General features: G+C 39.6%; 1 protein-coding gene across 1 annotated transcript in view; it reads left to right on the top strand.

The window, feature by feature from the left end:
* The window catches only part of Dnah8 (dynein axonemal heavy chain 8), a 286,408-nt gene that overhangs the window by 258,572 nt on the left and 15,381 nt on the right, over nt 1-12,455 (top strand). The window contains exon 88 of the mRNA XM_077801771.1: nt 7,610-7,766. Coding sequence (XP_077657897.1) covers nt 7,610-7,766 — 157 coding nt within the window. The remainder of the gene's footprint in view (nt 1-7,609; nt 7,767-12,455) is intronic.

Genomic DNA, 12,455 nt, shown 5'->3' with positions numbered 1-12,455 from the left:
ATTATTTTAAACTAGAATGCTTGTTTAGATTTACCCGTGTGTGTTGACCCATTCTCTTCTCTACCTCAAGCCTTTTATCAGAATCATCTTCCTGAATCATCTTTCTAAAGTATATTCTTTAGATTTCCTCCAGTGAAGGCCCATGATGGTTAACTCTTTTATTTTTTTCTGAAAAATGTCTTATTTTTGCCCTCTTTTTTTGAAAAATAGGTTTAATGAGATGTAATCCGCCCACCTTAAATTCTCTTAAGTTTAGATGAACTCGTTCATACGCTGTGTGTCTGGATTCTTTGAGTTGACATAGTGCTTTTGAAGTTCACTCAGGTTGTAGCATGTGTCAGTATTTACTGCATTACTTTTCATTGACAGATTATTGTTATTATTGTTCCAATGTATGACTGGACCACATTTTGCTTGTCCATTCACCAGTTGATAGACACTGGGGTCGTTTATGAATAATGCTGTCATGAATGTTCATGCACAAGTCTTTGTGTAGCCTTGTCTTTTCATTTCTTTTGAGTAGATAACTAGAAATGAAACTACTGAATCATACAGTTAATCTGTTTTTAACATTGTAACAAACTGTCACACTGTTTTCCAAAGTGACTGCTCCATTTTACAGTGCCCTCTAGCAATTATGAATGTTCAGGTTTCTCTGTCTCTGTCCATACTTGTTAATGTCTATCTTTTGGTTATTACTACTGCTGTGTGAAGTAGTATCACATTGTGGTTTTAATCTGCCTTTTCTTAATAAGTAATAAGGTGGACTATCTTTGCATGCACTTTGTGGTCATTTATACAGACTTTTTTCGTGAAATGTCTATTCAAATCTTTTTCCTGCACTCATTCATACCCCCAAAAGACACTTTTGCTTGGCACATGATTCTAGGTGTATAGTTATTTTATATTATCACTTAGACAGTGTTATTCTATGTTCTTCTGGATTTTGTTGATGCTATTGAGGGATTGGCTACCAGTCTAATTGTCATTTCTTTCTACGTAATTGTTTCTTATCTCTGGCTGCTTTTAAGATCTTGTTTTTGGTGTGTTACAGTTTCACTGTGATGTGTCTACGTGTATATTTCTATTTATTTATTTATTTGCTCATGTTACTTGGTGTTCATTCAGTTTTTTTTTTTTTTTGTACCAGGGATTGAACCCAGCAGCCCTTAACCACTGAGCCACATCTTCAGCATTCCCTCCACTTTGTTCCTAAATTTTATTTAGAGACAGGGTCTCTAAGTTGCTTATGGCCTTGCTAAGTTGCTGAGGCTAACTTTGAACTCACTTTGATCCTCCTGCCTCAGCCTCCCAAGCCACTGGGATCATAGGTGTGCACTATCACACCTGGCCAGGTTCATTCAATTCTTAAGTCATTATTTCATCACTTATTTTCTCTCTTTTTTTTCTATTTTTCTAAATGTTGCTGAGGCATCTATTAGAGCTCATCATTCTAGCCTACATGTCTTTCAACTTTTATTTCATATTTTCCATTTGTTTTCTTCAATGCCTCATTCTATTTTCCATTTTTCTAATTCTCTCTTTTATTGTATCCAATCTGCTGTTTAACCCATTATTGGCTATTATGGGAAGCCGAATAATGAACCCCTAAGTATGTCTACATCCTAATCTCCATAACCTGAAGATGTGAATGTGAATGTGAATGTGTCACTGTATGTAGCTAAAGAGACTTTATAGATGTGATTAAGGTTGAGGACCTTGAGATCAGAATGTTATCAATCCAGCAGGCCCAATCTAATTATAGAAGAGTGGTTCAGAGAGATGAAGTTGGAAGGAGTCAAATTGTGAAGGAGACTTGACTTGCCATTGCTAGCTTTTCTGCCTCTGCCAATTTATAGGAGGAGGTCACAAGACAAGAGATGTAGGTGGCCTCTAGAAGCTGGGAAGGGCCCTCAGCTAGTAGCCAGCAAGAAATTGCAGAGATCTCTGTCCTACAAGCACAGGGAAGTGAATTCTGCCAGCAACCCAAATAAGCAAGAAAACAGATTTTCCCTACAGCCCACAGAAAGGAACCTCACCTTACCAACACGTTGTTGTACTTGGCCTGCAGAATTGTAAGACAATAAATTTGTACTGTCCTAAGCTGCTTATATTGTGGTCATTTGTTATAGAAGCAATAAAAAATGAATACTGGTTTTAAATTTTAGTTATTTTTTATTTCAGAAATTCTGCTTGCTCTTTTTCAAATATGATAATCATGTTTATAATTTCCTTTTAATACTAATATTTTAAGCAACCCTTTAAAATCTTCAATATAGTTTAAAACAACATTTTATAGCATGCATCTGAAAATTTACTGAGATCTTTGCAGATGTGGTTCTGCTTTCTGTTATCGCTGCCGACTCTTGATCATAGTGCCTGGCTTCTTTATAAGTTTTTTTTTTTAAGTTTTTACTTATGAACTCAGGCTAATTGTAAATTTACTATTGGATTTTTGGGGTCCTGAGTTGAAGATATGTTGTTCCTGGGAAGATTTGTGTTTATGCTCATCAGGTACTTTCAATCTAATATTTAGAAATTCCAAAGAACACCTTAAAATAAATTCTTGGCTTGAGTTTTTTCAAGTTACCCAGGTAATATGAATGAGTGTTAATTAATATCACAAACCTAATGAATTAAGAATCTCAGGAAAGAGGGCTGGGGTAGAGCGCTTACTTAATGTGTGGGAGGCACTGGGTTTGATGCTCAGCACCACATATAAATAAGTAAAATAAAGGTCTGTTAACAACTAAAAAATAATTTTAAAAAAAGAATTTCAGGAAAGACTTTTCTCCCTACTCATGTCAAACTCAGTAGAACAAGTTGCTTACTACCCATTCTGACAGGTAGATTATCTCTAGTTTACCCTGATATTGAAGATCCCAGATCTATGTGGGAATTTTCTCACCTTTGATATGAGGGAGGCATCTCCCTTTCATTGTACCACCTAAACAGAGACTTAAGAACACCAAGGTAACTTGATGCCCCTGGAGTAAAATCTGGCTATCTCTCTGGAATCATCTTTACTCTATATTTCTTTGGCCCTGAGGGTTTCTTAATATCTTTACAATTCAGTAATATTTTAAACATATTTTTAGTTGTTGATAGGCCTTTTTTCATTTATTTATATGCAGTGCTGAGAATTGAACCCAGTGCCTCACAAATGAGCTAACATGGATCCCCAGCCCCAGCCCCTCAGTAATATTTTTTACAGTAATATTTTATAAAAGGTGTTTTTAATATCTAATCTGTCATGTTTAGTGGTTGTCACAACAGTGTACTGACAATTGCGGTATACTGCCAGAAATGGAATGTCTGGTTCTTTCTTTAGGATGAATTCTTATCTGTGGAATTGCTATATTCAAAGGTTTGCAAATATAAGATTTTGCCACATTATAAAAACTTTCTATTCAGTAAATTCAGACATCTTATTTACTTTCTATTCAGTAAAACAAAGCACAAAAAAACCACTAATGTCATGCCTTTGCTAAATTCCTTCTAGATTGCTTCTAATATCTATGAAGGGTAATGTGATTTTGGCTTACATCTGGACAGGAGATAAAATTCACAGATGAAACAGTAATTCCTCCAAATCAAATCATGTGATGTTTATAGGGCATAAAATAGGAATTCAAAAAAAGCAGAAAAATTTCAATCTGGTCATATCATGGCACCCTAGCTTGAGAAGTCTTCGATGGTTGGCTGTTGACTCTAGGAATCCTTAAAGTATCCCACCTGAGCCTGCGTGCTCTCACCTGCCTTGTCTCCGCCTTCATCTCTCCTGGCTCCCTGCCTCCAAGGTCACTGCATTTGTCTCTGTTCTCCAATGCTTGGAAATCCTTCTTACCTCCAGCCCTGGCCTCCTATCTAAATGTCCTTTCTTGCCTCCCAACCACCCCACTGCGTAGCCAACCTGCCCATCCTTTAGCTCTCAACTCACATGTGACCTTTTTTAAATTTTAAACTTATTTATTTATTCTAATTTATTATACATGGCAGCAGAAGGTATTTTGATTCATAGGACACAAATGAAAAACAGATATTCATTTCTCTGGTTATACACAAAGTAGAGTCACACCATTCGTTCGTGTCTTCATACATGTACTTAGGGTAATGATGTCCATCTCATTCCACCATCTTTTCTACCCCCACGCACTCTCCTTTTCCTTCCCTCTCCTTTGCCCTATCTAAAGTTCCTCCATTCCTCCCCTGCTCCCCATCCCCATTATGGATCAGCATTCACTTATCAGAGAAAACATTCGCCTTTGGTTTTGGGGGGATTGGCTGACTTCACTTAGCATGATATTCTCCATCTCCATCCATTTACCTGCAAATGCCACGATTTTATTCTCTTTTAAAGCTGAGTAATATTCCATTGTGTATAAATACCATAGTTTCTTTATTGATTCATCTATTGAAGGTTATACAATTTAGCTATTGTGAATTGTGCTGCTATAAACATTGATGTGGATGCATTATGCTGTTTTTAATAACTCCTTTCTGTATAAACTGAGGAGTGAGATAGCTGGGTCACATGGTGGTTTCATTCCAAATTTTCCAAGGATCCTCCATACTACTTTCCAGATTGGTTGCACCAATTTGCAGTCTCACCAGCAATGTATGATTGTGCTTCCCCCCCACCACCACCCACATCCTTGCCAACACTTATTGTTGCTTGTATTCTTGATAATTGCCATTCTGACTGGAGTGAGATGAAGTGGTTTTGATTTGCATTTCTCAAATTTCTAGAGATGTTGAACATTTTTTCATATATTTGTTGATTGATTGTATATCTTCTTCTGAGAAGTGTCTGTTCAGTTCCTTAACCCATTTATTAATTGCTTTTTTATGGTGTTAAGTTTTTTTTTTTTTAGTTCTTTATATAACCTAGAGATTAGTGCTCTATCTGCTGTGTGTGTGATAAAAATTTGCTCCCATTCTGTAGGCTCTCTTTTTACCTCACTGATTGTTTTTCTGAGAAGATGCTTTTCAGTTTGAATCCATCCCACTTATTGATTCTTGATTTTATTTATTGTGCTTTAGGAGTCTTTTTTAAGGAAGTTAGGGCCTAATTTGACATGATGAAGATTTGGGCCTACTTTTTCTTCTATTAGGAGCAGGGTCTCTGTCTAATTCCTGGGTCCTTGATCCACTTTGAGTTGAATTTTGTGCCTGGTGAGAGATAGGGGCTTACTTTCATTTTGCTGCATGTGGATTTCCAGTTTTCCCAGCACCATTTGTTGAAGAGGCTATCTTTTCTTCAATATGTGTTTTTGGTGCCTTTGTCTGATATGACTTTAAAGGTGGGTGGCTGCATTTGAATATGTGGGGCAAATGGACACCAGTAGACCACCTTGGAAATTTATGTGGGTTTGTCTCTGTGTCTTCTATTCTGTACCATTGGTCTACAAGTCTGTTTTGGTGCCAATACCATGCTGTTGTGTTACTGTAGCTCTAATATAGTTTAAGGTCTGGTATTGTGATGCCACCTGCTTCACTCTTCTTACTAAAGATCACTTTCCAGTTTTCCCAGCACCATTTGTGGGAAAAAAGACTATTTGGGGTCTCTTATTTTTTCCAGATGAATTTCATGATTGCTTTTTCTATTTCTATGAGAAGTGTCATTGAGATTTTTATTGGAATTATATTAAATCTGTATAGTGCTTTTGGTCATTATTAATTTGGCATATTAATTCTGCCTATCCAATAACAAGAGAGATCTTTCCATCTTCTAAGGTCTTCTTTAATTTCTTTCTTTAGTGTTCTGTAGTTTTGTAGAGGTTTTTCATCTCTTTTGTTAAGTTGATTCCCAAGTATTTTAGTTTTTCTGAGGCTATTGTAAATGGGAGTTTTCCTAGTTTCTCTTTCAAAGGGTTTGTCACTGGTGTACATAAATGCTTTTGACTTATGGATGTTAATTTTATATACTGCTACTTGCTGAATTCATTTATTAGTTCTAGAAGTTTTCTGGTGGAATTCTTTGGATCTTCTAGGTATAGAATCAGGTCATCAGCAAATAGTTATAGTTTGAGTTTTTCTTTTCCTATCCATATCCCTTTAATTTCTTTCTAAGAGAGACTTTAGATGGGTGTGATGGCATGACTCAGAAGGTCACAAGTTCAAAGCCAGCCTGGGCAAATTAGAGAGACCCTGTCTTAAAATAAAAAAAAAAAATTTAAAAGGGTTGGGGATTTAGCTTAGTGGTAGAACATCCCTGGGTTTAATTCCCAGTGCTGCAAGAAGAGAGAGATAGAGATTAATCTTTTGTCACGTGTGCATGCACATGCACACATGCACACACATGTAACTCACACATAATATGTATGAATTGATAATATGTATGATTGGTCAGATAACTGACCAATCCAGTACTCCAGGGCTAGCTTCCTGCACCTCAGAGCATCTGGTCAACCTGAAAGAGTGAGAGATGAAGAGTAAGGGAGACCAAATTTGCTTAAAGCATCCTACTTTTCTTCCACAGCACTTTCCCTAGTGTCCTTGTGTAATATCCTCTTTCTCTGCATGTGAACTATGGCTTGTTCATTGCTGTATCCTAGAATCTAGCTCAGGTCCTGGCATACGGTAAACTTTCATTGACTAAATGGACTTTAAAGGTGGGTGGCTGCCAGTGTCTCGGCTTGGCACTGAAATTACGAGCCACCACACACCTTGTAGATTCAAACAGCAATTCTTTATTCCCGAACTCACAGCGGCCTCCACACAGGTTCAGGGGAAATCTCCATCTGCCCGCACAATTCACCTACTCCATGAGGCTTTTTCCCAAATCCCATTTTGATCTCAGGAGAACTCAACGGGAACAAATAGCAGGAACACCCTAATCCCAGCAGCAATAATCTTCAACCTCCAACTTCCCTAAAACCCCTATTGTCTTAAACCGGGAACGCCTTAAACCGGGAACACCCTAAACCCAAGGACCGGGATACTTCCTCAAACCTGCAGGATACTTCCTCAAACCTGGATCCACCCTCCATCACCTTGAGCAGGGTCATCTTTCTCAAACACACAAGCAAGGTCACAGCAAATTTCCAAGGCAAGTCCATTTAACATGGGGTACGCTGGCAAGGAAATATCGATGCGTCATACCTACTTGGCAATGGCCCTCAGCAGGTGGCTACATTTGAATATGTGGTGCAGATGGACGCCAGTAGACCACCTTGGAAATCCTAACAGAAGTGAGACTATGGAGAAACAAAATGAGAAAAGACTGAAGAAATTCTAATAATTTATAATTCAGTGAGGACATATCATGTGTAGTTCTCATTGATCTAACCAATTATGCCAGACTGTTAGGACCCGTCCCTGAGCAGGGGGAGAATAAAAGGAGATGTGTCAGTGGTCCAGCCTGAGGTGTTGGGGCTGGATGACCAGAGATGTGCGTGGAGGGGGAGGGATTTTCATTTCTGCCATGTTCCTGATGTCCCATTAGAAGGCAGGAGGAAGGACCTCTAGTTTTTCTTCATGGTTGATGGTATACACTTCCTTCTTTCCTTCTTTCTTTCTCCTTTTTCTCCCTGGGGTTGACTGAAGGGACCCTATCAGTTCACCCTGGCTCCATCATCTCTGAGACTCTGGTCTCTCTTTCTGTCAGGTATCAGAGTAACACAGCTTCCGACGTCCTTGAAACAATCACCAACATTCAGCCCAAAGAGAGTGGAGGTGGAGTGGGGGAGACCCGGGAGGCCATCGTGTACCGACTGTCTGAAGACATGCTGAGCAAGCTGCCCCCTGACTACATCCCCCACGAGGTAAGCCGAGGTCTTCCCGCCGTGCACCGCGCGGGCAGCACCTCCCCTGGACAGTGCGTCCAGTCCCTCGGGCACTGCGCATTTCCTTTTTAGGTCTCCAACTTCCTTTCTACCTTTTGGTCTTCTTTTCCTTACTCTTTCCCAAGCATCATGCAAAGCCTGCTTTCCACGTCCCTGAAACCTTTCTCTGTTTCCTTTCGTCCCCACTTTTCCTTTTTGTACCCCCTTTCCCTCTTTGGGTACCTGTCTTTGGATGCTGGACCTCCAGACCCTCTAGTCGAGAGCCCCATGCCAGCCTCTGTGTTAGTGTGTCCTGCATGTCATATGACCTGCTCTGTCATTCTCGACCTGACCTTTTCTGGTTGTCTCCTGCCCTGCATTTTGCATTCCCATGGAGCTCTTAGCCAGGGATAGGGAAGAGAGCCATTTAAATGGTCCCAGTCCCCAGAGTGCATGGCAGTAATTTTCTATTTCCTCTATCTCCTGAGTATTAGCTGTTTTATTTTTTAAACCTAAATCAACTCTTCTCCAATTTTTTTAATCTCAAGACCCCTTTGCCAAATCATTGAGGATCCTGAATAGCTTTTGTTTATAACATCCATTGACATTTAATGTTAGAAATTTATATTGAGAATTTTTTAATATTTATTTTTTAGTTGTAGTTGGACACAATACCTTTGTTTTATTTATTTATTTTTATGTGGTGCTGAGGATCAAACCCAGGGCATTGTACTTGCTAGGCAAGGGCTCTACCACTGAGCCACAACCCCAGCCCTATATTGAGAAATTTTTAAAAATGGTAATAAACCCATTACATGTTAACATAAATAGCATTTTTTTAAACATATATTTTCCAAGACAAAACAATTCACTGAGAATGGTGTGATTGTTTCTATCTTTTTTGCAAATCTTTTTAATGTCAGGCTTCATAGAAAACACCTCTATTCTCATATCTGCTTTTGTATTCGGTATATCATGTCATATGACCTTTGGTAAACTCCACTGTACAGTCATAACAGAATAAAAGTAAAAGAGTGCCTGGTGTGGTGGTGCACACCTGTAATCCCAGTGACTTGGGAGGCTGAGGCAGGAGGATCGAAAGTTCAAGGCCAGCCTCAGCAATTTAGTGAGGCCCCAAGCAACTTAGCAAGACCCTGTTTCAAAATTTTAAAAAATTAAGAAGGCTAGGGATGAGGCTCAGTGGTAAAATGCCTCTGGGTTCAATTCCCCAAAAGACAAAAGGGTATAAAAGTCAATCAATATCTTAGTGTTTCTATAGGAAAAAAAAAAAAAAGATTAACCCTGTAAACCCACTCCACAAGAATCCTTAGGGGGCTGGGGATGTGACTCAAGCGGTAGCGGGCTTGCCTGGCATGCGCGGGGCTCTGGGTTCGATCCTCAGTGCCACATAAAAACAAAATAAAGATGTTGTGTCCACCAAAAACTAAAAAATAAATATTAAAAAAAAAAGAATCCTTAGTCCCTCAGGGATCCCAGGCCACACTTTGAGAACTGCTGACCTAAGGTAATTTTTATCTGTGGCAAAATATCTGGGATAGTATGAAAATTCTGTCAAGTGGTCCTCAACTTGAGCTTCCTTCCTCATGCAAGAAAAAGAGCTGTATCCTCCTCTCCTATTCTCAGCCTCCATCCTTCACCACTGATGGCCTTAGCTTTACCAGGGAGTAAAGTTTAGCTCCTCAATTAAAAGGTCAGAAGCTAACCTCTACTGCAGGGGTAACTGTGGTCCGTGTACACACTCTCCTGCTTCCCCAAGCCTGGGAAAAGATGCACCCAGCAGCTGGGAGCCCAAGGGCTACCTGTCTATGGGCTTCTACCTATAGCTGGAACAGGGAGAGGCCAGTTAGAGATCTGGAGTTATTCTGAAATACATCATATAGCCCTCTCGCTATCCTTTTCCCCCTAGAATTGACCATGGAAATGTTGCATTTAGCTAGATAGACAAACAACAATCTAGGCATCTATTTATGCATCTAACCATCTACGTCTGATTACTGTGAGAAACAGTAATTTACCTATTGTCTGCAGATTACCTACGTAGTAAATTTGGTTTGTCTATGTTACTAAACTCTTTTATCTAAATTCTGTCTAAATTGTTTGTTTATCCTGGTCATCCTTTGAAATATTTCTTTTGCTTCCTTTTTAAAATACTTTAATAAGTTAATTCCTCTGCAGGCAAGTCTTCCACATTGACCCAGTTATATACCAATGTGTACTATTATGCCTTAATCTGTGCTAAACAACAATTAAAAAAATCTTTAAGGCCAAAAAGCAAAGGTGTCACTGATTGGGTATTCTTAGAGATGCTTAAAATACTTTAACTATAGATGGAGATAGCCTGTTTGCTCAATTGATCTTTAATCACTCCTAGAACTGATTAAATAGGGTTAAACAATTAGTGTGGATATTATTTATGAACATCCGGTTCTCAATCTGAAGTTTTCCAAGCACCACACTTAGCTCATAGAATGAGGTCATCATGGGGCAGTGGCTGGCATTTTTGAGGACTCATTATACAATGGGCCCTGTGTTAAGTGCTTTATATTCATTATGTCACTTAGTCCTTAGTACCAGCAGAAACCAAGCTAGGCGGTAGAGCAAGAATCTATAAAGTGAGCCAGGAGCAGTGGTGCATGCCTATAATCCCAGAGACTCTGGAGGCTGAGGCAGGAGGATTGCAAGTTTGAGGTCAGTCCCAGCAATTTAGCAAGACCCTAAGCATCTTAGTGAGATCCTGTCTATAAAAAAGAAAGAAAGAAAAAGCTAGCATTGTAGCTCAGTGGTAAAGCACCCCTGAGTTCAATCCCCAGTACAAAAAGAAAAAAAAAAAATTGAACTCAAACTGATTCTGGAACCAATGAGTGAATGGGTAACAAGGCATTTGGTTAAGACATTGGAATCAATGGTCTCACAAAGGAGTGTTTATATAGTAAGGGAGAAAGTGCTTCTCAGTTGGATAAATATGGAAAGGACATGCTTTCAGCTGCTCTGTGGGTGGTTTTCAGGAGATAAATGAGGCAAAATATCTTCCTTGAAAGATTTTTCAAGCTGGCATGGGAAAATGAGATAAACTGACTCTCTATAACTCTACCACAGGGTTGGTATTGCCAGAGGGAGGTCATGAGCCCTGGTTATCATTTGAGCTGCCCAGACTGGGTTGGGGCTGAGTCACCAGGAAGACCTCTGTCCTGGCAATATTTAGCAGAAGCAGTGTCAGGGATGTCACCTGGTGGATTCCAGCCTGGGAGGGAGTTTGCACTGAGGGACATCTAAAACCTCTTCCTCTTCCAAGATCATTACTAGAGAAGAACTGTGTCCTTGAAAATATGGCAGCAAAGTGAAGTTTGTAGATTGAAATTGAATACCCTCAGTTTCCTTAGTAAAATTAACTCTATTATGTAGAAGAGACTACCTGGTCCCAGAAACATGATGAAAATCCAACGTAAGACCACAACAACAAATTTTAATTTTATCAATAAAATTTTAGTTTGGAACAAAAATCACACACAAAATAAAATCAGCATTAGAACCACATTTTTAGGGGGTCTAAGTTTTTCTCAAGCTTGTCTATCTTGAGTGAAATTCCTCTTTTATTTTTAATTTAAAAAAATCTTTTTGAATGGTGTCTCACTATGCTGCCCAGGCTGGCCTTGAACTCCTGGGCTTAAGTGCTTGTTCTTCCTCAGTGTCTTGAGTAGCTGGGACTTCAGGCAGGTGCCACCACACTAGGCAAGTTTTTCTTTTAAAACCATAAGCAGGCCAAGGCAATTTGGGGCTGTTGGCATAGTAAATGGACCTGGGCTATTGACTTGATGCTGTGATCAATACCTGGGCTTCATTTCCCATTTGTAGAATTGCAGAAGTATTTCTGTAATTTCCCTTTTCATTAAGAATGAATTCCCAGAGCAGTCATGATTGAAAGGGGATATGTGTGTGTTCAGTTGCCGTAGGTGGAAGGGCTCAGGATGGAGACAGGAATAAGGCTCTGGAGACTGCAAAAATGTAGGTTCTAGAACCAGGAACTCAGGAGGCTCCCTGAAGGTTGGTATGTGGGACGAGGTCCAGGACCTCCACTGGCACGTTGGCCTATGATTCTAATCTTATTTGTTTTGCCTGCATAAGTGGCTCCGTCCAGGCTGTTTGGTTTTATATGACTGCTTTCCCCATTCATCTTTCAATCACTGGAAATGATCCATGTAATAAATCAGAGGCGTCCATTGCTAAAGGAAACTCCCACGCCAGAGGCCTGTTTTGTAAAATGGGAACGGTTCAGAAGACCCCGAAGCCCATCTGTCTCTAAGAAGAGGTGTGGTTATCTCTGGCAGAGAATCCTACAGCTGATTCCAGGCTTCCTGATGATTCTTTGGATGGGAACATCATATCAGATTCTCTCCCTTTCTGTGTGTCTGTCCACATTCTTTCTATTCTGGCATCTCTCAGATTGTGGCTAACAAAAAGTACAGACTCCTATGTGAGTGCCTGCCAGTACCTGTAGCCAGTCTTTCTTGGCATATGTCACTAAATGGAAAGGTGAATATATATTGGCTTATTTTCCGGTAATTGTTAGGTTTTGTTGTTCCCACAACTAGAGGCTTTTGTATCGATCTCTTAAAAATGGTCAGTATACCCAAAGGATCAAATGACAGGTCTGTAATGGCTCTCCCACAA

This window comes from Urocitellus parryii, chromosome 8 (assembly GCF_045843805.1).
Source record: "Urocitellus parryii isolate mUroPar1 chromosome 8, mUroPar1.hap1, whole genome shotgun sequence".
Taxonomy (NCBI): domain Eukaryota; kingdom Metazoa; phylum Chordata; class Mammalia; order Rodentia; family Sciuridae; genus Urocitellus; species Urocitellus parryii.
Note: the sequence above shows the minus strand (reverse complement) of the source record. Positions and strands in the feature narration are given on the sequence as shown.